At 39.4% G+C, this 23757-nt stretch overlaps 1 protein-coding gene across 4 annotated transcripts in view; it reads left to right on the plus strand.

Annotated features, from left to right (window-relative positions):
• The window catches only part of CNTNAP2 (contactin associated protein 2), a 2222175-nt gene that overhangs the window by 1496068 nt on the left and 702350 nt on the right, over positions 1-23757 (plus strand). For all 4 annotated transcript variants that reach the window (XM_081537160.1, XM_081537161.1, XM_081537162.1 and 1 more), the window contains one exon: positions 18868-19068. In XM_081537160.1, coding sequence (XP_081393286.1) covers positions 18868-19068 — 201 coding nt within the window. The remainder of the gene's footprint in view (positions 1-18867; positions 19069-23757) is intronic.

Raw genomic sequence — 23757 nt, forward strand, 5'->3', positions numbered from 1 at the left:
GGTCTGGTATTTCCAACTCTTTAAGAATTTTCCACAGTTTGTTGTGATCTACACAGTCAAGGTTTTAGCATATTCAATGAATCAGAAGTAGATGTTCTTCTGGAAATCTCTTGCTTTTTCTATGATGCGACGGATGTTGGCAGTTTGATCTCTGGTTCTCCTGCTCTTTCTAAATCCAGCTTGAACTTCCGGAAGTTCTCAGTTCACATACTGTTGAAGCCTAGCTTGGAGAATTTTGAGCATCACTTTGCTAGTGTGTGAGGTGAGTGCAGTTGTGCAGTAGTTTGAACATTCTTTGGCATTGCCTTTCTTTGGGATTGGAATGAAAACTGACCTTTTCCAGTCCTGTGACCACTGCTGACTTTTTCAAATTTGCTGCAATATTGAGTACAGCACTTTAACAGCATCACCTTTTAGGATTTGAAATAGCTCAACTGGAATTCCATCACCTCCACCAGCTTTCTTCATATTGATGGCTTCCTAAGGCCCACTTGACTTCTCACATCTGGGTCATAAAGATCTTTTTTGTATAGTTCTTCTGTGTATTGTTGCCACCTCTTCTTAATGTCTTCTGCTTCTGTTAGGTCCATACCATTTCTGCCCTTTATTGTGCCTTTCTTTGCATGAAATGTTCCCTTGGTACTCTCTAACTTTCTTGAAGAGATCTCTAGTCTTTCCCATTCTATTGTTTTCCTCTATTTCTTTGCATTGATCACTTAGGAGGCTTTCTTATCTCTCCTTCCTATTCTTTGCAACTGTGCATTCAGATCGATATATCTGTCCTTTTCTCCTTTGCCTTTTGCTTCTCTTCTTTCTCAGCTATTTGTAACGCCTCCTCAGCCAACCATTTTGCCATTTTGCATTTCTTTTTCTTGGGGATGGTTTTGATCACTGCCTCCTATACAGTGTCAAAAACCTCCATCCATAGTTCCTCAGGCACTCTGTCTATCAGATCGAGTCCCTTAAATCTATTTCTCACTTCCACTGTATGATCATTAGAGATTGGATTTAGGTCATATCTGAGTGATCTAGTGGTTTTCTCTACTTTCTTCAATTTAAGTCTGAATTCAGCAATAAGGAGTTCATGATCTGAGCCACAGTCAGCTAGCTCCCAGTCTTGTTTTTGTGGACTGCATAGAGCTTCTGCATCTTTGATTGCAAAGAATATATTCAATCTGATTCTGGTTTTGACCATCGGGTGATGTCCATATGTAGAGATTCTGGTTTTGACCATCGGGTGATGTCCATGTGTAGAGTCTTCTGGTGTGTTGGAAGAGGGTATTTTTCTATGACCACTGTGTTCTCTTGGCAATACTTTGGTAGCCTTTGCCCTGCTTCATTTGTACTTTAAGGCCAAATTTGCCTCTTATTCCAGGTATCTCTTCACTTCATACTTTGGGATTCCAGTCCCCTGTGATGTAAGGGACATCTATTTTTGTTGTTATTTCTAGAAAGTCTTGTAGATCTTCATAGAACTGTTCAACTTTAGCTTCTTTGGCATTAGTGCTTGGGGCACAGCCTTGAATTACTGTGATATTGGATGCTTTTACCTTGACACGGACAGAAATCATTCTGTCGTTTTTGAGACTGCACCCAAGTACTGCAATTTGCATTCTTTTGTTGACTATGAGGGCCACTCCATTTCTTCTAAGGAACTCTTGCCCACAGTAGTAGATGTAATGGGCGTCTGAATTAAATTCACCCATTCTGGTCCATTTTAGTTCACTGATTCCTAAAATGTCTATGCTCACTCTTGCTGTCTCCTATTTGACCACTTCCAGTTTGCCTTGATTCATGGACCTAACATTCCAGGTTCCTATGAAGTATTGTTCTCTTCTGCTGCTGCTAAGTCACTTCAGTCGTGTCTGACTCTGTGTGACCCCGTAGACGGCAGCTCACCAGGCTCCGCCGTCCCTAGGATTCTCCAGGCAAGAATACTGGAGTGGGTTGCCATTTCTTTCTCCAGTGCATGAAAGGGAAAAGTGAAAGTGAAGTCGCTCAGTCGTGTCCGACTCTTAGCGACCCCATGGACTGTAGCCTACCAGGCTCCTCTGTCCATGGGATTTTCCAGGCAGGAGTACTGGAGTGGGGTGCCATTGCCTTCTCCATTGTTCTCTACAGGATCGGAATTTACTTTCATCACCTGTTGCATCCACAGCTGGGTACTGTTTTTCCTGTGGCTCAGCCTCTTCATTCTTTCCTGAGCTATTTCTCCACTTTCTCCAGTAGCATATTCGTCACCTTCCAATCTGAGGAGTTCATCTTTCAGTGTCCTATCTGTTTGTCTTTTCATACTGTTCATGGGGTTCTCAATGCAAGAATACTGACGTGGTTTGCCATTCCCTTCTCCAGTGGACCACATTTTGTCAAAACTCTCCACCATGACCCGTCCATCTTGGGTGGCCCCATATGGCATGGCTCATAGTTTCTTTGATTTAGATAAAGCTGTGGTCCATGTGATCAGTTTGGTTAGTTTTCTGCGATTGTGGTTTTCATTCTGTCTACCCTCTTATAGATAAGGACAAGAAACTTCTGGGAGCTTCCTGATGGGAAGGTCTGGCTATGAGGGAATTTGAGTCCTGCTCTAATGGATGGGGCCATGCTCAGTAAATCTTTAATCCGATTTTCTTTTGATGGTTGGGGCTGTGTTCTCTCCCTTTAGTTTGACCTGAGGGAGGCGAACTCCTTCAAAGGGACTTATGCCAACACACCCCGTGGCTCCCAGGACTGTGTATTCAGCGCCCCTGACCCTGTGGCAGGCCACTGTCAACCCACACCTCTGCCAGAGACTCCTGGACACTCCAGCGAGTTTGGTTCAGTCTCTTGTGGGGTCACTGCTCCTTTCTCCCGGGTCCTGGTGCACAAAGTTTTGTCTGTGCCCTCCAAGTGTCTGTTTCCCCAGTCCTGTGGAAGTTCTGTAATCAAAGCCCACTGGCCTCCAAAGTCACATTCCCTGGGGCTTCTCAGTCCCTTTGCCTGATCCCCAGGTTGGGGAATCTGTTGTGGGCCCTAGAACCTTTGCAACAGCGCAAGGACTTCTTTGATATAATATTCTCCAGTTTGTGGGTCATCTGCGCGGTGGCTCTGTGGTGGGGCTAATGGAGACCTCCTCCAAGAGGGTTTATGCCACAAGCAGCACCTCCCAGTTCTGTTGCAGCCAGAGCCCCTGTCCCCGCGGCAGGCCACTGCTGATCTGTACTTCCACAGGAGACACTCAGACATTCAAAGCCAGGTCTGGCTCAGTCTCTTGTGGGGTCTTTGAGTCCTGGTGCACACAAGGCTTTGTTTGAGCCCCCCAAGCATCTCTGGCGGGTATGGAGTTTGATTCTAAACACGATTTCACCCCTCTTGCAGTCTTGTTGGGGCTTCTCCTGTGCCCTTGAATATGGGATATCTTTCTTTGGCGGGATCCAACGTTCTCCCGTCAATGGTTGTTCAGCAGCGAGTTGCAATTTTGGAGTTCTCAGAAGAGAAAATGAGCACATGTCTTTCTACTCCGCCATCTTGGGACATTATAAATGAATCAGCAATACGTATACACGTATCCCCTCGTTTTTGGATTTCCTTCCCATTTAGGGCACCACGGAGCACTGAGTAGAGTTCCCTGTGCTATACAAAGTGTTCTCGTTAGTCATCTATTTTATGCAGGGTGGTATATACATATAAATCCAAGTCTCCCATTTCAACCCACTGTCACCCCACCCGTTGGTGTCCACACATTTTTTCTGTCTATCTGTGTCTCTATTTCTGCTTTGCAAATAGATTCATTTGTACCATTTCCCTAGATTCCACATATATGCATTAATATATAATATTTGTTTTTCTCTTTCTGAATTACTTCACTCTGTATGACAGTCTCTAAGACCACCCACGTTTCTGTAAATGGCACAATTTCACTCCTTTTTATAGCTGGGTAATATTCCATTAGGCTTCCCTCATAGCTCAGTTTGTAAAGAATCTGCCTGCATGCAGGAGACCCCAGTTCAATTCCTGGGTCGGGAAGATCCTCTGGAGAAGGGATAGGCTACCCACTCCAGTATTGTTGGGCTTCCCTTGTGGCTCAGCTGGTAAATAATATGCCTGCAAAGTGGGAGACCTGGGTTCAATCCCTGGGTTGGGAAGATCCCCTGGAGAAGGGAAAGGCTACCCACTCCTGTATTCTGGCCTAGAGAATTCCATGGACTGTATAGTCCATGAGGTCACTAAGAATTGGACACAACTGAGTGACTTCCACTTAGTTTAGCGACATTCCTTTGTATATATGTGCCACATCTTCTTTATCTGATCCTCTGTTGATGGGCATTTAGGTTGCATCTGTGACCTGGCTACTGTAAAACTACTGCAATGAACATTAAGGTATATGTGTCTTTTGGAATTATGATTTTCTCCAGGTGGATTGGTGCGGCCACTATGGAGAACAGTGTGGAAGTTCCTTTAAAAGCTAAAAATAGAACTACCCTAAGACCCAGCAACCCCACTCCTGGGCATATACCCGGAGGAAACCATAATGCCAAAAGATACATGCACTCTAGTGTTTATTACAACACCATTCAAAATAGCCTCAATCTCTTTTGAAGATTCTCTCGGTGACCTCTGAAAGTTGGAGCTCCCAGGCCTTTTCCTGGACTTCCTTCTCTTTGCTCTCTTTCTAAACATCTCCCCTCAGTTATCTCATTCATTTCCATGGCACTAAATGCAATCATATGCTACATATGATTTCAACATCTCCAGTTGTGACCTGTCTCTTAATCCCCAGATGTTTACATCTAACTGTTTACCAGATGCCAGCATTTAACTCTCTCTAGGGCATCTCAAATCTAGCCTGTTAAAAATGGAACTTTTGATCTCTCAACCAGCAAAATGTGTTCTTCCATTTACCTTTTTCACTTAAGCTAGAGAGCTGGCAGTCATTCTACATACTTCTCTCTCTCTCCCCCACTGTCATGTCCACTACCTGCCATATCCAGCCAATCACTATTTTCTGCTTTTTTCTATCATATATAGTTCAAACTCATCCATCTCACCTCCACTGATTCCAGCTGCCATTGTCTCTATTTAGAGCTACACATTGCCAGTCTGCTTCTGCCCTAACCCCCTCCAGTCTGCTCTCCAAATAACAACCAGAGGCATCTTTTAAAAACAGAAATCGGACTGTATTACCTCTCTGCTGAGAACCTGCCTTGCTTCTTATCATACTGTGCTTCTTATCCACACTCCTCAGTCTCACACCCTTTGCAGAATGACTCCTCAGCCTTAGTTCTACCCCACATCCTTCAGCTGCATCTGTTTCTTGAGTAAAGTGTTGAACTCAGTGCTATTTCATTAGTTCAGCAAGTATTTATTAAGCCCTTGAGTACCTGTACCAGGTTCTTGGTTAGATGAGATGGGTTCAGTGATATCCGTAATGCTTCAGGGACAGCAGAATTGTGGTTACAACAAATATGTTCCAAGTGCGATATGAGAAATGCAACTATGCCTGTGTGCTCAACTGGGCCTGACTCTGCAACCCTTTGGACTGTAGCCCTAAATGCAAACCCAGGGATAACTGGATTGTTAGGGAGGCAGATGGAGATGAATGGATATCCAGTCTGAACTTGGTCTGGTACTGGGGCTTGGGAAGTGGGTGATATATTCTAGCAAAGTACTTAAAAGCTGAGACCAGATGGACTTAGAGCCAGGGCAGGTAGGAGTGTTTTTGGCAGGGGGGAAAAATTTGCTGGGTTTAGAGGTGCCTTAATATTTTATTTAGAGAATCTTTTTTTTTTTTTTTAAGTGAAGTCACCTGATACATTTGTACTTCTGTTAAAACTAAAATGAGAACACCAGTTTTAGTTTCTTTGAATATGTTAATTCTGCTATATTAAGGGTGTTCTTTCCCTAAAAAGTTATTTCTAGCTAATTATCCTCACCAAGGAACTTAATCTGTCAGACTGTCGTGCTAATGTTCCTCACAATGGGGCTGCTTCAGTGAATAGAAACTGAGTTAATGGGGAAAATTAAATACTTAGAGGAGTTGATTATTTGGGGATTTTCTTTCTAGGTGATAAATATTATCTGTATCATCAAAAAAATATCTTAAAGTCTGGTGGTTGGGTTGAAAGGAGGGAAAAGGGCCACGGAGTTTTCTTTTTAATTGAAGTATAGTTGATTTACAGTGTTGTGCTGGTTTCTGGTGTACAGCACAGTGATCTAGTTTTATATATATATATATATATATACTTTCTCATATTCTTTTCATTATGTTTTATTATAGGATATTCAATATTGTTCCCTGTGCTATATAGTAGGACCTTGTTTTTTACTTTATATATAGTAGTTTATATCTGTTAATCCCAGACTCCTAATTTATCCCTCCCACTTCCCCTTTGATAACCATAAATCTATTTTCTATGTCTATGAGTCTGTTTCTGTTGCCACTAACTTTCTGACCAGAAGTCGCTGAAACCATGGTTCTTAGGGCCTCCAAAATGTAAATTGTTAGGATTCATTGATGTGAGAGTTGGACTATAAAGAAAGCTGAGTGTCAAAGAATTGATGCTTTTGAACTGCGGTGTTGACTCTTGAGAGTCCCTTGGACTGCAAGGAGATCCAACCAGCCCATCCAAAGGAAATCAGTCCGAATATTCATTGGAAGGACTGATGCTGAAGCTGAAACTCCAGTACTTTGGCCATCTGATGCGAAGAACTGACTCATTGGAAAAGATCCTGATGCTGGGAAAGATTCAAGGCGGCAGGAGAAGGGGATAACAGAGGATGAGATGGTTGGATGGCATCACCAACTCAATGGACTTGAGTTTGAGTAAACTCCAGGAGTTGCTGATGGACAGGGAGGCCTGGCATGCTGCAGTCCATGGGGTTGCAGAGTCAGACACGACTGAGTGACTCAACTGAACTGAACTGAAGGATTCATTTGATCTTTCCAAGATTCAAGGGGCAGAGAATAATGTGAACTAGGGTCAACATGAAAGGAAGGGCCATCTCCTAAGATTGTATCCTGTTAACAGTGAATCAAACTGTCATTTTCAATTGTATGTTTTCTGCTACATCAAAGCTATTTAGATAGAAACTTCAGAAAGAATATAATTTCTCAGGTTAGCCTGATACAACTTAGGTTTAAACTAAATGCTAACAGAAAATAAAATTCTCCAACAATAAAAATATATATATAAAGTACAAAGGTAGAGAATTTTAAAGAATGTGTTATGTATGATAAAGGGTATGGTACAGGTTGTGAGTGGGTTTATTTATGATTTGTATGTGAAATTTCATTATTTGGATGGTTCTGGTAGTTGATTAAAAGGTAAGTTATTTTTCAGGTGTACAGTAATTACTTATTCTGTGTACCTTTCTTCTCTTTAGTGGCATGACACACATGTTATTTGCCTTTGTGCACTCAGGGCCTAGAACAGGGCTTGGACTAAAGTAAGTTGTTGATGAACAAAAGCTCCTGTGTTCAGGACCTCTTTCTATGTAAGGAGATGGACGCACACTTAGCACAGAATGATTATCTTAATGTCCAACTCAGGAGGACAGCGGTGATGGCTTTAAGAAGTTTTCTGCATCTTAGATGTATTATTTAGCTCTTAAAAAAAAATCCTTGCAGTTTACAAGATTTAAAAATTTTGAAAATATTCCAAGTACCAGGATTCTATAATTTCAAATGTCACTTTGTTCGACCTGTTAAGACTCAAAATGTCTATTTTTTTGAAGCTTAATAAATTGTAGAGCTATCTGACAGGATCTATAAGCCCATGAACTATATTTCAAGTGGGTATTTTATAGAAATCGTTGATGATGACTAAAAGAAGATTGTTGAAAACTAAGTGAAGAAAGGGTTAAGGTGTATTAGTAGCGCAGTATTGATGAACTTCTGCAGACTACTAGGTACTATTTTAAGAATTTAAAATTCATCAGTAAACAAAATGTATTTAAAAATTCTCTGATATATTGAAGTTTATAGTCTATGAGGAAGGTGGGGCAGGAAGGCAGACAATAAAAAAAATATTATGTACTATGTTTGAAGTCCATATGTTTATGCAATGGGTATAGAGAAGGTAAGAGACAGAGTGAGTTGTAAGTTTAAATAAGATAGATTTGGTAGGCCTCAATGAGAACATGCTATTCAAATCAAGACTAAATGGAGATGAGGGAGTTGGCCTGGAGACCATCTGGAAAAAATTCCTCTAGGCAGAAGAAAGAGCCATGCTAAGGCTATAATCGTAAGCACCTGGCATGTTCAAACCATGAGTAGGACAGTGTGGTAGAGTAAAAAATATTTGAAGTGATTTCTTAAACCAAGTGTGTGTAACAATTTTAAGGTATTTTTAAATAACAGGAAGTGTTATCTTTAAAGGTCCACAGAAATGGTCAATCATTAACCCAAGATGACATTTACCTAGTGTCCAAGTTTGAACTCAGATCAAAATCTAACTACTATCATAAGCTACAAGGATCAAAGAGTAACATTTCCTTGCTACACAGATGGAAATCTTCTCATTGCCACGGAGATGAACTCCCGACTATCAAATACACACAAACTACATCTCTACCCAGTGTGAGAGAGAAAGGAAAGGGAGGATTAGCTTGTCTGAGTATTGATACAAATGCAGTCAATAACTCTAGCTGTATTGTAAAAGGATGTTAACATCTCTTCAGTGGAACAAAAACATTAACAAATGTTCTTCTTCCCAGAAAACAGCTAATGTCTTCCTAGAAAAAAAGATACACATAGGCTCCAAATTGTTCTTCAGGTGGGTATGAATGATCCACCATTATTTATACTTGCTCACAGCACTCCATTTGTCATCCATCTTTGAGCTGAAATTGTGAACATAAAAATAATCAACATTTTCCACCACCTGCAGAACATCATCTGTACTTTTAGCTCGTTTCCTCAGTGCTTCCTGCAGGGGTTCCATCTGCTTTATATAACTTATTTCTCTACACGTGATTAAAGCTGCTTCTGCCACCTGAACGGCATACATAGCCGGCATAATGGAAGAACTCAAACCATCACAGCCCACCATAGTGAAACGGCCTTTATAGTTTTAAGGTCTAGGTTACACAGGTGCTTTTAATACTCACACAACATGTATTTGGGGAGAAAAAACATGACACCATAAATTTCTAATAATTTAAATTATCTCAGCAGGATCATATCCATTGAGAAAAACCTTCTAAACAAAACATTGGTTTATGAAATTCATGGTCTTTTTAAACTTATCTACCTGCACAACTGATAAAATTTTTGTATACATCATCCTAAAAATGAGAAAAATATGAAACAAAAACAAAAAAACCATTATAGCCTACCACCTAATTTGTATAACTCTTTACTACTTCAGGTAAACAACTGTTTAACAAATTGTTTTGTGACCTATGCAGTAAAGCACACACAGACCACGTAAAGTGACCACTGTTTCCTAGATTACTACTTCTGCAAACCTGGAATTCATGTAAAGTTTACCTGAAATAAGGTACCTGGTAATTGTTTGTTTTGATATGAAGTATTTCTAGTTTATGCCCAACACCCAAATTAAGAATATAACATCAAATATCCCTAATCCTATTCCCGTTGGCATGTTCCATATTTCAGAGGAAAAGCTTCCAGCTGTTCCCTGTTGAGTATGATATTAGCCATGCGCTTGTTGTCTATGATTTTGGAGAGATAGTTTTAAACATATAAGTCAGGACTCACCTGGTGGCCCAGCGGTTAAGAATCTGCCTGCCAGTGCAAGGCACGTGGGTTGATCCCTGATCGGGGAAGATCCCACGTGCCAGGGAGCAACGAGAGCCTGTGCCGCACAACAAGAAAAGACACCGCAGTGAGAAGCCCATGCCCCGCAGCTGGAGAAAGCCCGAGTGCCGCCATGAAGACCCAATGCAGCCAACATAATAATAATAAAAAATAGCTACTTAGACATGACTTAGCAACCAGGCAGCTGTTAAAAAATTTAAAAATAAAAATGTCACAATAAAAGTGAATCTTCTCTCTCTGAAGCTTTCCAGCACCCACACCATGAGGATCTGGTAGACCTTTCAACCCACACACAGTTGTTACGACTGCAATCTTATGCTTCACTATCCCAGACCCTTCAATTTCCAATCAATTAGGATCCCATTGACCTCTCTTTTGTCCTCAAAATATTCAGCCTGAGTTATAAGGAGAGTAAGATTGCTGTTACCACCATCATCATATGGCTCATCCCTGTTTAACCTTCTTGATTAACTGAAAATACCTTGTCCTTTTGATCCCTTCATGGCTTTCTAAAGCTTTCCATGTGAGCTCACAGGACCCTGTGCATAGATCTGTTTTAGCACCTGTTTGCAATTTGTGATTTCAAGCTTAATGTTTTCTCTCCTCCTTTGGACTACAAGCTTGTTGAGGACAGGAACTCAAGTCTCTTTCATCCTTGTGCTTCCAGAACCTAACATGGTGCTAAAATATCAAAAACTGAGTAATGATTTATGAATGTGTGCATGATTGAATTATATTATTGCTTTATGACAGTTTCTTTTGATGTCATTTAAAATAATACTTAAAAGTCTAAAATAATGTCTATATATTCCTCTGCTCCCTGAAAATTAATGGGATGATGTAGGGAACACAACAAAAGTTTCGACATGTCACCAAGCATATCACCATGGGGTTAAAGATACAGTAGTGAAAACAGCACTAAGTGCAGAATTAGGGGACAAAGTTTCCATTATTTTACTACAAACTCTTTGCATTCATTTTGTTAAGCCACTTCTGATGCTTGGTTTCTTTTTCTTTTTTTTTTTTTTTTGGACGAATAGTTGATTTACAATATTGTGCTTAGTTTCAGGTGTACAGCAAAATGATTCATATATATATGAATATATATGACATATATATGATTCATATATACATATGACATATGTATGACATATATGACATATATATATGAATATGAATATATACCTATATGGGCTTCCCAAGTGGCTTAGTGGTAAAGAACGCACCTTCTAGTACAGGAAATGCAGGAGACATGGGTTTGATCCCTGGGTCAGGAAGATCCCCTGGAGAAGGGAGTGGCTACCCACTCCAGTATTCTTGCCTAGAGAATCCCATGGGCAGAGGAGCCAGGGAGGCTGTAATCCATAGGTTCACAAGGAGTTGGACATGAGTGCAGAGACTTAGCACAGCATATGTATTTGAATATACACACATATAAAAATATACTCATATATACATACATTTAGGGCTTCCCATGTGGTAGTAGTGGTAAAGAACCTGCTTGCCAATGCAGGAGACGTAAGAGATATGAGCTTGATACCTGGCTCGGGAAGATCTCCTGGAGGAGGGCATGGCAACGCATGCCAGTATTTTTGCCTGGAGAATCCGATGGGCAGAGGAGCCTGGTGGGCTATAGTCCATAGGGTTGAAAAGAGTCAGACATGACTGAAGAGATTTAGCACACATGTACACACACATATATAAATATATGTATATATATATATATATACCTTTTTAGATTCTCTTCCAGTATTGTTATTATAAGATATTGAATAGAGTTCCCTGTGCTACAGAGTATATCTCTGTTGTCTATATTATATATACTAGTGTATCTGTTAATGCAATATTCCCAGTTTATCCCTTCACCTTTGGTAGCCATAGGTTTGTTTTCTGTGTTGGTGAGTCTGTTTCTGTTTATAAATGAGTTCATTTGTATTACTTTTTTAGATTCCACATATAAGTTATATCATACGATATTTGTCTTTGTCTGACTTACTTCACACTGTACGATCATTTCTAGGTCCATCTGTGTTGCTGCAGATGGCAATATTTCATTCTTTTTATGGCTAAGTAATAACCCACTGTGCGTATGTGTGTGTACACACAATATATATACACACACCTCTTCTTTATCCATTCATCTGTTGATGGACATTTAGTTTGCCTCTGTGTCCTGGCCTTTGTAAATAGCGCTGCTGTGAATGTTGAGTTCCATGCATCTTTTTGAATAGACTTTTGTCTCTTCTGGGCATATGTGCAGGAGTAGGATGTAGAATCTTGCGGTAACCCGATTACACTTGGTTTCTTAATCTCTAATAGAAGAGAGTCAAAATGGATACTCTCTAAAATGGCATTCTATTGACACTATGTAGAACGCAAAATTTTTCATATGAGAACATGGTTTCCTTTGAATGGTAAGCCTCTCTCCTTGGCTATGTTCTACTATAAGCCTACAAACATTTCTTATTAATTCAGTTCTTATTAATGCTATAGCATTTCATTGGAGAGCCTTCCTTATATCTTCTTCACAGCTGAGATTCAGTTGTTGATTTACTGAATCAGGAAAATAGCTATCAAGACTTTGTGCCCAAAGCCACAGACTAATTTATCAGATGCAGTTTATGAGATAGAGGAGAAATTTAAAGTAATTTATAATATAATATTCCCTTATTTTTAGAGATCATTTCAGAGTTAAATAAATAAAGTTATGAAAATCTCTCAGATTAACAAATTGGTCCCTAATCAATACCATGATACTGTTTGAAAATCAGAAACACTTAGATGCAATTGCAGATGTATAGGAGACAATTTTTTTTTCTACTGGATTTGGTTCAGATTGGACTTTAATTAAAATGTTCTCTATAAACATCTACTCTATACTGTGAACTTCAGATTACATATGGATAACATGGAAAAGAGTCAAACAACAGTCATACACATGATGGAGAAGCTGGTTATATTCTAGAAGGAATAATTCTTTGCTTTTTTCACTGGTCATTTTCGAGCTTTATCAGGCCATGGTCATAACTCCAGCCGTACAAAGAACTGAGTTCACATGAAGTGAGTTACTTGAGAATTACAGTTAGTTAGGATAAGGACTTCTCTGGTGACTCAGATGGTAAAGCATCTGCCTACAATGCGGGAGACCTGGGTTCGATCCCTGGGTCAGGAAGATCCTCTGGAGAAGGAAATGGCAACCCACTCCAGTACTCTTGCCTGGAAAATCCCATGGATGGAGGAGCCTGGTAGGGTACAGTCCATGGGGTGGCAAAAAGTCGAACATGACTAAGCGACTTCACTTTCTTTCACTTAAAGGATAAGGATATGGGGGTCACTGACACAGGTAGCAGAGGGACCTTTCTAATATACATGTGTCAACATCACTAAGTAAAGTCATCTTGAAAACCCTGTAATTGTCAAGGAGAGGTATGTGCCCACAATATGTTTCATATGTGCCCCAGTATTTGAGACATATTATTCAATTAGCTATATTTAAAACAATATACAATGTTACAGTTTTTAAATATGTAATTGCACAATGAGATAAATACTAAGGACTCAGTAATCACAAAGGCCAGTTTCATAACACACTAATCCAAAAAGAATATTTGAGACACACTAGTTTTTCAATTGCTTCTTCATGAAAACGGAACAGTGGCAGAAATTTAGAAGTTTGCATGCACAGTGGTTTCTATTTGCATTACACACATATCTGATAATACATACTGTATAAACACACTGTGAATATGAGAATAAGGTTTTCGATTTTTCCACTTATGATACTGGCAAAGAAAAATCTATACAGCATAACTTTCTTCTAGATGCTGGATATCTGCAAAATTGTTAATATCTATTTGTCATTTAAGATTTAATAGCTCCAAAGGAGCCATTGCAACATGCAATACGCAAGCATTAAAAAATAACTTGCAAGATGCATCAACAGTGGTTGTTTTATGCTATCAATATAGAGCTTATATATTACCTTTTATAATGCCATGACACTATAAAAAGTTTTAAATCTTTATAAAGATATACTATTTTCAAGCCCTCCTGAAGTATAATTTTACTGAAGCAAACAATAGTATGTCAAAAGTAAGTTAAAGCAAACTACTTTTCACTTGCTTCAAACCTTCCGAAGCCAATGGCTTTCCATATAACTGTAAGGTCACCATCCCCTCATCCTCGTTACATTTCTGCCTCCAACTTCTGCTGCTCTCCCCTTCCTCACTCACTAGTCTCCTTGAATACCTAAATGACATCAGCAATATTCCAGAATTGGAATATTTACATTTTCATTCCCTCTGTCTTGTTTTCACAAGACATCCACATGACTTGCTGAATAGCTACCTTATTTATTCAAATTTCACTTTTTCAGGGCTTTATGGTTTCCTCTGTGTTTACAATTGCAGTCCCCATCATGCGTGCCTGTGTGCATGCGTGCTCAGTCATGCCCTACTATTTGTGACCCCATAGGCAGTAACCCTCCAGTCCCTTGTCCATGGAATTGAACAGGCAAGAACACTGGAGTGGGTTGCCATTTCCTTCTCCAGGGGACAATCCCAATACGCACAGCCTATCCTTCCCTTCTCTGATTTAGTTTTTCTCCTCATCATTATCACTGGCAAATAGTGGTGATGATGTATGTGAAAGAATACATATATGTAAAAGAATACATATATATGTATATGCGCTGTGTGTTGTGCTAAGTCGCTTCAGTTGTGTCTGACTCTTTGCAACCCTGTAGACTGTAGCCTGCCTGGATCTTCTGTCCATGGGATTCTCCAGGCAAAAATCCTGGAGTGGGTTGCTGTGCCCTCCTCCAGGGGATCTTCCTGACCCAGGGATCAAACCCACATCTCCTAAGTCTCCTGCATTGGCAGGCAGGCTCTTTACCACTGCACCACCTGGAAAGCCCATATATGTATATGTATTCTTTTAATTTTGCTTATTATCTGTTTTCTTTTCCCCATTAGAATGTAAGAATGTAACTGCAAAAAATGTACGAATGCTTTTTTTGCTGCATTTTCTTTGCTGCCTAGATCTGTATTTGCCATATAGTAGGTACATGATAACATTTGCTGAATGAATGAGTGGGCTATAAGACAAATATAAAGATATATTGTACAGGGTTTTGATGATGAAATGTGTGTGCTGAGATGGCTGGAACTAAAATTTAGAGTCAAGAAGTCACCAGGACCAAAATGTTAGAACACTTGGTTCTCACAAGTGTTAAGACACTGCTACAGGACAAGGCTCTTGGTAAAGATTCATTAAAAAAAAAAAAAAAAAAGAGAGAGAAGGAAAGAAAAAGGGAGGAAAGAAGGAAGGGAGGAAAAAGTAAGTGGTGGTAAACATCTGAGAATTCTGTGCCACAGAGTGATGGGTAACAGAAAAGAGATAGAAGTTACCTAATTCAATTAATGGATTTTTAATTATGTGAAGGTAAGTCTGCAGGTCTGTATATAAGTGACAGTTTGTTTTCAGAATCATGTCAGGAAGTGAAAGAAATACCAAAATATATTGTGACTTTTCTTGCCATATCAGAGGAGCTCAAAGAAGACAGTTCTGATCAGCCCAAAGATAAACCTGGAAAATTAATTATCCTATAGAAAATGATTACAAGAGCACCATAATTGAACCTCTTTTAATTGATTCAAGAATAGCAAGCTGGAAAGTCATCTGATAATGAGGCATGTTGTAATAGATGAAGGGAAATTCTGGCTCAGAGGGGTGAAGTGGTCTGTTCACTTCTGTGGAGACTACCTCTTGGGGTAGTCTCCACAGAACTTGAACTAAAGTGATTTTAAAAAGTTCCTGTTGTTCTGTCACTAAGTCTTGTCCAACTCTTTGCAACCCCATGGACTGCAGCTTGCCGTGTTCCCCTGTCCTTCACTATCTCCTGAAATTGCTCAAATTCATGTCCATTGATCCGGTGATGCTATCCAACCACCTCATCCTCTGCTGTCCTCTTTACTGCCTGCCCTCAGTCTTTCCCAGCATCAGGGTCTTTTCCAGTGAGTCAGCTCTTTGCATCAGGTGGCCAAAGTATTGGAGCTTCAGCTTCAGCATCACTCCTTCCAAAGAATATTCAGGCTTGATTTCCTTTGGGGTTGACTGGTTTGATCTCCTTGCAGTCCAAGGGACTCTCAAGAGTCTTCTCCAGCACCACAGTTTCAAAGCATGAGTTCTTTGGCGTTCAGCCTTCTTTATGTTTCAACTCTCACATCTGTACATGACTACTGGAAAAAACTATAGCTTTGACTGTACAGACCTTTGTCATCAAAGTGATGTCTCTGCTTTCTAATATGCTGTCTAGATTTGTCATAACTTTACTTCCAAGCAGCATGTGTCGTTTAATTTCATGGCTGAAGTCACCGTCCACAGTGATTTTGGAGCCCAATAAAAAATGTCACTGCTTCTACCTTTTCCCTGCTATTTGCAGATCAAGTGTTTGTACTCTATTTATTTTTATTGGTTCATTCTTCCAGTTAACTAATGTTTTTGAAGTCCTGTGCTCAGTTGCTAAGTCGTGTCCACATCTTTGCGACCCCATGGACTGTAGCCCACCAGCCTCAGACTCTGTCCATGGGATTTCTAGGCAAGAATACTGGAGTGGGTTGCCATTTCCTTCTCCAATGGATCTGAAGTCCTACTATGTGCCAGTTATCACTGTAAGCTTGGTGCATATAGCATTGAAAAGAATCCCTGCTTTCTTTCCTTCTCATGGAGGGAGACAGATATTTTAAAAAATGATTTAAATGTGCCCTAAGATAGAGATAAATGCTATGCATAAAAACAAAGCTGCGCAGGTAGATGGAGAGCAGCTGTGGTGGGGGTGGGATTTGGGGAAGGAAAGGTCATCACTGGAGCTCAGAGCTAGGGAAGGAGGGGCTCAGAGGAGGTGTGAGCAAAGATGACTCTAGACGCAGCAAAGAGCCAGCGCGCATCTCCAAGGAGGGGCCTGCCTGACCTGTTTGAGGAGCACAAGGAAGTCAGCATGATCAGAGCCAAAGGAGCAAGCAGTAGGGCTGCAAGGAAGAGCCAGACCTCCACGGGCCTTTGGCTGTTTTAAGAAATGGACTTTGTGAATAAGACCAGACGCCGTGGAAGGACTCAGACCTGTGTCAGAAGCTGACTTGTACTTGAAATCTCAGCATGGCTCTTTGTTGAAGGTAGACATGAAGGGACAAGGTGGGGGGGGGGGAGAGGGGACCGGTTAAAGGTCATTATGGGGTGTGCAGGCGAGGGGCCCAGGCTTGGACCAGAGCAGTCATGGGCGCGGGGTGAGGAGTGCCCAGATTCTGAATAATGACTGAAGGTGGAGCACGTGGACATCATAAAGCTCTCTGTCTGCCTGTCTCTTTTTGACTGTCTGTGAGTGTGAGTGTCTCTCACTGTCTTCCTTTGTAAGTTATCGCTCAGCTGTTGAAAGACTGGATTGTGTGATGTATACAGTTTTCCACAGCATGGATTTTGTTGTTTCTGTTTGGTGCTATTTAACATCTACCCCTTCCCCTCTGTTTTCTAGAAACTGGCAGGTAGGTCTATAAACTTGTGAAATTCATGTCTGAGTTTTATCCACACCCCTCCACCTGTAGTGCTGTATACCTGTCCCTGCCTCCAGAACCGCAGGGGCACATCTCTGGCTTCACTTGCTGGTTATATTTGCAGTCATGAATAATCCTACTTAGACCCTATTAACTTGTTAGAAGTTATCAAATGATGACACACTTATCATTTGCCCTTTGTTTATGGGCTGAAATATTTCCACAAAGGGAGTAGTTACTTCAAGATTCATATAACTAAGGTGCACTAAATGCTGGATTCTTTGCCTTTATTTACCAGTTTTCAAAATAATGAATTAGTTTCCTAACACCTTCCAAAATTTAAACATTTTTGTGAACTCATGGGATTAAATATATTTGATGTATTTTAATTTATTGCAGGAACTTCTTACTGATGTTAATTTAAATCTTTTTTTTTTTTTTTTTTGGCCTTGGAGAATTTTTGAACCACGCTTTGTCTCCAGTAGTTTGTTTATGAAGTGACAGCATGTTCCAGCCTCTCTTAGCCATCTCCAGTCCCGGAATCAGACATTTCTCCAGGATCCTAGTTTCCTTTTAATGGAAAATGGTATTGAGTGATGACAACTGTTGCCAGAAGTTGGTCCTTGTTTGGGGATGTTTTTCAGTAGAAAGAACTAGGGCATATGTCTACATTTTTTGAAAGATAACAACATCATCATAGGTTCATAGTGATGCTTCTAATTCAAATGCATAACCTTGTAGGATTTTAATTTAATCTCATCAATCTTCTAGATGCTTCTCCTTTTCACATATTGAAAATTTCAGGGTTCAAAACACCAAGATAATTACTGATTTGCATCATTCCACACGTATAGAGCATTTCAATAACAGAGCATACAGTGTCTAATTTTACCTGAAAGGTCAGGGTGAGAAGAACATTTGTTGACAAGATAAGGATGCATATTCTGATTACAGCAAATGAAGCTCCAGAGGCTAGAGAGCACGTAGCTCATTTAGGAGGGAGTAGAGATTGTTCTACAGGAGGAATGAAGGGTTATAGCGTTGGGAAGGCATTGGAACATGGTGGGCCTCATGTCCAATGCTGCAGGTTTTAGAGCATCCCACCAGATACTCAGGCTGCTTGTCTTTGTTTTCAGAAGATATCTTGTGTTTGTTTTTAATCAAAGAAATATTACTTTTCTACTCTGTCAGTATAAACAGAACTTAAGTGTGAGGGGGTTATTTTAATGATTACTATCCTTAACTCAGAGATTAATCCAAAGATTGAAGGCAGGAGGAGAAGGGGACGCCAGAGGATGAGATGATTGGATGGCATCACCAACTCGATGGACATGAGTTTGAGCAAGCTCCGGGAGTTGGTGATGGAAAGGGAGGCCTGGTATGCTGCAGTTCATGGGGTCACAAAGACTCGGACAAGACTGAGCGACTGAACTGAATCCTTAACTCTGTTCTCTATCTGTTCATAGAAAACAACCCCTGAAAGTGCAGCTCCCTTATTTTCTGACTTTTGAAGATGCACTTGCATACTAATGACCCACTGTCCTGGCCTTTTTCTCCCCACAGAGGACAAAGTATGGACCATCGTGTCTCACGATTTGCAGATGCAGACGACGGTGGTGGGCTACAACCCAGAAAAATACTCGGTAACACAGCTCATATACAGCGCCTCCATGGACCAGATCAGCGCCATCACCAGCAGTGCCGAGTACTGTGAGCAGTATGTCTCCTATTTCTGCAAGATGTCGAGGTTGTTGAACACCCCAGGTAGGCAGAGAATGGAGTGTTACTTTTAATTACTATCTCAGCTGGTGATTGGAATTACCTAAACAATCCAACAGGTGTGGCTTATTATCTTAACAGTCCAGTCTTCAAAGTGCAGGCAGCTGTGAAAGTAAAATAGAACCACTTGGTTTGTTTTCTGGAGAAGGAAGTTAAGAACATACAGTGTTTGTAAAAAAAAAAAAAAAAAAAAAAAAAATCCATAGTTTCTAACTTAGGGATTTTTCAGTTTTATATGCATACATGTGTGTGTGAATGCTTCTAGTGCATAATTATCAGTATTTGCTTTGGGAAAAAGTTTGTCAGAGTTCCTTGTGAACTTTCAAGTAATTCCCTTTGAGTTCTTCAGTTGTCTTTAATGTACAGATGAAAGAATTCCAAAGGCTGTCTGCAGGTAAATAGCATATAGAATAGTGAAAGAATTTAGAGCTCTTCATTATAGTCATTTAAGAGTATCTGTTGGTCTCAGGACATCTGCCTTTTGTTTTTGTTTATTACGATGGCTTACTTTTAACAATGTTTAAGGATTTGTGTGTGTGTGTGTGTTGGGGGTAAAGAAAACTGGAGAATTTATAAAGGATGTATTGGAAATATCTTTACCACAAGAGACATACACTTTTGGGATTCTTGGCAGTAAATTCAATATGTTGATAGCAACCTAATCTCTCCCTCTATAGTATAACATAGTAGAAATAAAGCATATGCTGTGAGTCAGAGAAACAGGTTCACACTTTTCATCCTGGCTCCTTGTTGGGTATGTGACTTTGGGGTTCACTGAACCCCTCTGCCTCAGTTTCCAATGTCTTTCAGTCAAATAGGGATCGTATTTCAGAGCGATTGTGAAAATTTAATGAGATAATGTACTAAAGGCTTATTATAAGTCTTGATGCACTTAAGGACTTAATAAATAGCAAATAGTATATTGATTATTTTTAAATTATTAAACAAGTTTGGAAATGGCATTATGTCAGAGACCAGTGGGCTGTTTTATGCCCTAAACTGGTGGTGTATTGGGCCTGCATTGCAGGAAGTTGCTTACAGAGAATAGTTATAAGCAGAACAGTATATACTGTTTTGAAAATTACAGTGCTTTTATGTATAAAGCCTTGTACTCACATCACAGACAAGTATAAACTAGGAATTGTAAGAAAGTAAAATCTGTAAAATATAAAAAGGACTGGTTCAGACAATTAGTGCTTCTGCTAGTTAGAGAAAGAAGACTTGACCGTGGCTGCAATGTTGAAGTGATGCTTTATTAAGATGTTGAAAGGCAATTTGCGATGAGTAAACAAGAATCAGGAAGACAGAATATGAAAGATCCTTCAGGCCATGGTGAGAAGCGGTTTAGCAGAAGCAGAGTTCACGTCGAAGAGCAGTAAGAAATAAGGTTGAAAGTAAAAATGGGAGACACCATGAAGGAAACTAAACGCAATGCTGGCATTTTTTCCTGATGGCCTGGACGTCTCAGGCTTTAGCGTGCAGGCAAATAACCAGGAGGGATTAATAAAATACAAATGGCAGGGCTCCATTCCCCGAAATTCTGACTCAGTAGGTGTCAGGTGGGCTCCAGAATTTTCATTTGTACTAAGTGCTATGGACTGAATTGTGTCACCCAAAATTCATATGTTGATATCCTAATCCCTAATATGACTGTATTCGAGATAGGGCTTTTAGGAGATAATTAAGATTAAATGAGGTTTTAAGACTGAGTTCCTAATCCGATTGGACTGGTGGTTTATAAGAGCCGAGGAGAGAGGTCTCACCAGAAACCAAACTGGCAGCGCCTTGATCTTGTACTTGCAGCCTCCAGATCTGTGAGAAAAAAAAATGTCGGTGTTTTTAAGCCAACGATTTGGTGATATTTTGCTATGGCAGCCTGAGCAGACTAGTACGGCAAATTCCCAGTGGTGGTGAAACTGCTGATCCAGAGACCACTCTAAGAACCATGACTGTGTGTCATGAAATCCCTTTAAGTTCCTACAACTCTTTTTCTATCCACCTTCACCTGTCACACTCTTTTATTTATTTATTATTATTATTTTTAACTGGATCCTGCTTCCAGTGGTGGGAAATGTCAACCAAGGATTGAGAAAACCCAGGGCCCTGGGCACAGTGACTGAGTCCCGTCAGCTTGTCTGCGCTGGTTCATGAGGGCGAGTGCCTTGCCGAAGTTCATTCCAAAGATTCCAGTCCTGGAAGGGACAGGGCTGAGGGAAAACTGCTGACTAAGAAAAATAAATTGGTACCATGAGCTTTATTTTCCTTATTTCTTCCATTCTTCTAGTAAACTCCAAAGTCAACTTTTACTTGTTTGCATTTTGCTCTGGTGGTTAAAAAATTCAATGCAACTTCCAAATAAGTTTATCTTACAGTTCAGTTCAGGCAGCATGAGAATTGGGCTGGAGGTAAGGAAAGAAGTGTACTTTTAGAGCCTCTGGCCTTATAGTTCCTTCCTTCCTTTCTCCCAGCCACCAAAAAGCCTCTTGCACTTATTACCCTTCTTTTGAAAACACAGGATGTCCAAAACCATCAGGAAACATGGGATAAATCTGTCTTTAAGCAACACTTCAGTTATGTTTTCTAATAATAAGCTAAACGTACTTCTCTTCAACCTCCAAACACCTTTTCAGAAGAAGAGCTACCAAATTGAAATCGGGAGTGAACTGTTAATCTGCACAGTAAGCGCACTATTTTCTTTGTGTTTCCAAACATTTGCAGATTATCATTGTACTTTATAAACTGTACCTTGAAAATAATATTAGCATATGCTTCTTGCCTTAGGGGATACCCTCCATGTATCAGATTTTACTCACATACAATTGATTAGTCAATAAATGTTTGCTGACTGGAATGAAATGAAAAATACATTGTTTTAAATATTACTTCATCCAATATTCAGGCAGTTGTTTTTAAACAAGTGTGAACATCAGGGTTTTCAGGTTGCTCATCACAATGTTGATTCCCATGATTTTGACTCGGTAGAACTTGGTCAGGGCACAGGAATGTCTGTTAACAAACATCTATGGGTCATTCTGTGAACTCTATATTGAAAAATGCCATCTTTGATTTATGGCATGAGGATAAAATTTGGATTTTAAGGTGTTAGTCCTCTGTGTGGATGAAGATTAAAGGGAACATTAGAACTGTCTGACCAATGGAAAGAAAATGGCATGCATAACTGCCTGTTCCTCCAGCTAGAGTAAATTGGCATAGTGGCATTTTAAACATCCTTCTCGTAGACTGAATGTTGTAAAATGAATCTCAGCCTACTCTTCTTTGTCATTTTTCACATCCCAATTTCTATTTTCCGGGCTAATTAGTAGACAACTGAGGCAAGAAAAAGGAGTGGTTGATAGAGCAAGTTTTCCTGTGTTAACAGTATTCTGCATATGTCCAAGTATAAAAGAACACAATTTAATACAAATCTTTAATTTGCTATTTTAAGGAGCTGATGTTTGCTGTAATTGGTTTTTTCCTTCCTTCCTGGTAACATTCCATTTTAAGTGTCCATTTACTCGTTCTTAACTAAGGCTGAATTATATTGGAACTTCTGCAGTAGTACTTGTGACATCTGTTTGAATACAAAGTATATTCATTATAGTTGAGGCAATTAAAATGAATATCAAATGGGTTTGTAATAGCTTTGCACTTAAAATGTTATTCTTGGTTTTAAGAGCTTTTTCCTCAAGTGTTCATTTGGGGCTCTATAATTTCTAGTGGTACTTATGATAAAGAGTTGATTTTCTGTGTATATGGACCTCAATTTTATTTTGATAAATGTTTGGTTGTTAACTAACCATTAGCTAACAAATGTAGATTTACTCATTAATTGTCTTTCACAACTCTTACAAGAATAGTAATATATGACTTGCAATGTTATTACTTCTTTTTATTATTACAAAATTTTTTTAAAAAATCAACTTTAAAATAATGCTTTTGCCATTTTTTTATTGTCATACCTATTCTTGCAATGTAGCTATTAATTCAGTTGTGCTTAATCGACTTTACAAAAGACATAGAAACAAGACAGTTATTTTATTTCATGCCAATTTGAAATTATAAATAAACTCTACCCATACAGAAGAAAAAAAAAAAAACATTCATGGCTATCCAAAACTACAAGGATGTCAATACGTTTTGTATTTATATCCCTAGAACTGCAAATATACTGATATCTGAACTTAATGAAAGGCAGAAATCTTTAAACAATGAATATACTTCTGAAAATAGATATCTCAGGAGTTAAATTTGATAAATTAGACACCAGGAGAAAGCTTCATTAGTTACCACATGAGGCATCTTAGTCAACAATCCTAATGCTTTTGGATAGCAAAAATATTTCTATTTGGACAAAACCTATTGCCCTGATTTTAAATTCTTACCTGTGTATCTAAGAGGCACTATTACCATGTATTTATTTTACAAAAGTTATACTTTCTAATAAAGCATTTTCTGCTAAAGTATTCCCTACATATATGTGTTTATTTAATTATAGAGATATAAAGTTGATGTGTTTTTTCTATTTTTATGACTATATTTAGTGTTGTCTTTGTTGGTTCCCAGTGTTCATTTCTTTTCACTGTGTAGGGTAGTTTTGCTCTCATAAGTCATAGTTCTGTAGTTTATTTTTTTAGAAAGAAGAAATATAAATTATTCATACTTCTGGATAGTTTA

This window comes from Giraffa tippelskirchi, chromosome 10 (assembly GCF_054371585.1).
Source record: "Giraffa tippelskirchi isolate mGirTip1 chromosome 10, T2T-mGirTip1v1.2.pri, whole genome shotgun sequence".
In the NCBI taxonomy this organism is placed as follows: Eukaryota; Metazoa; Chordata; class Mammalia; order Artiodactyla; family Giraffidae; genus Giraffa; species Giraffa tippelskirchi.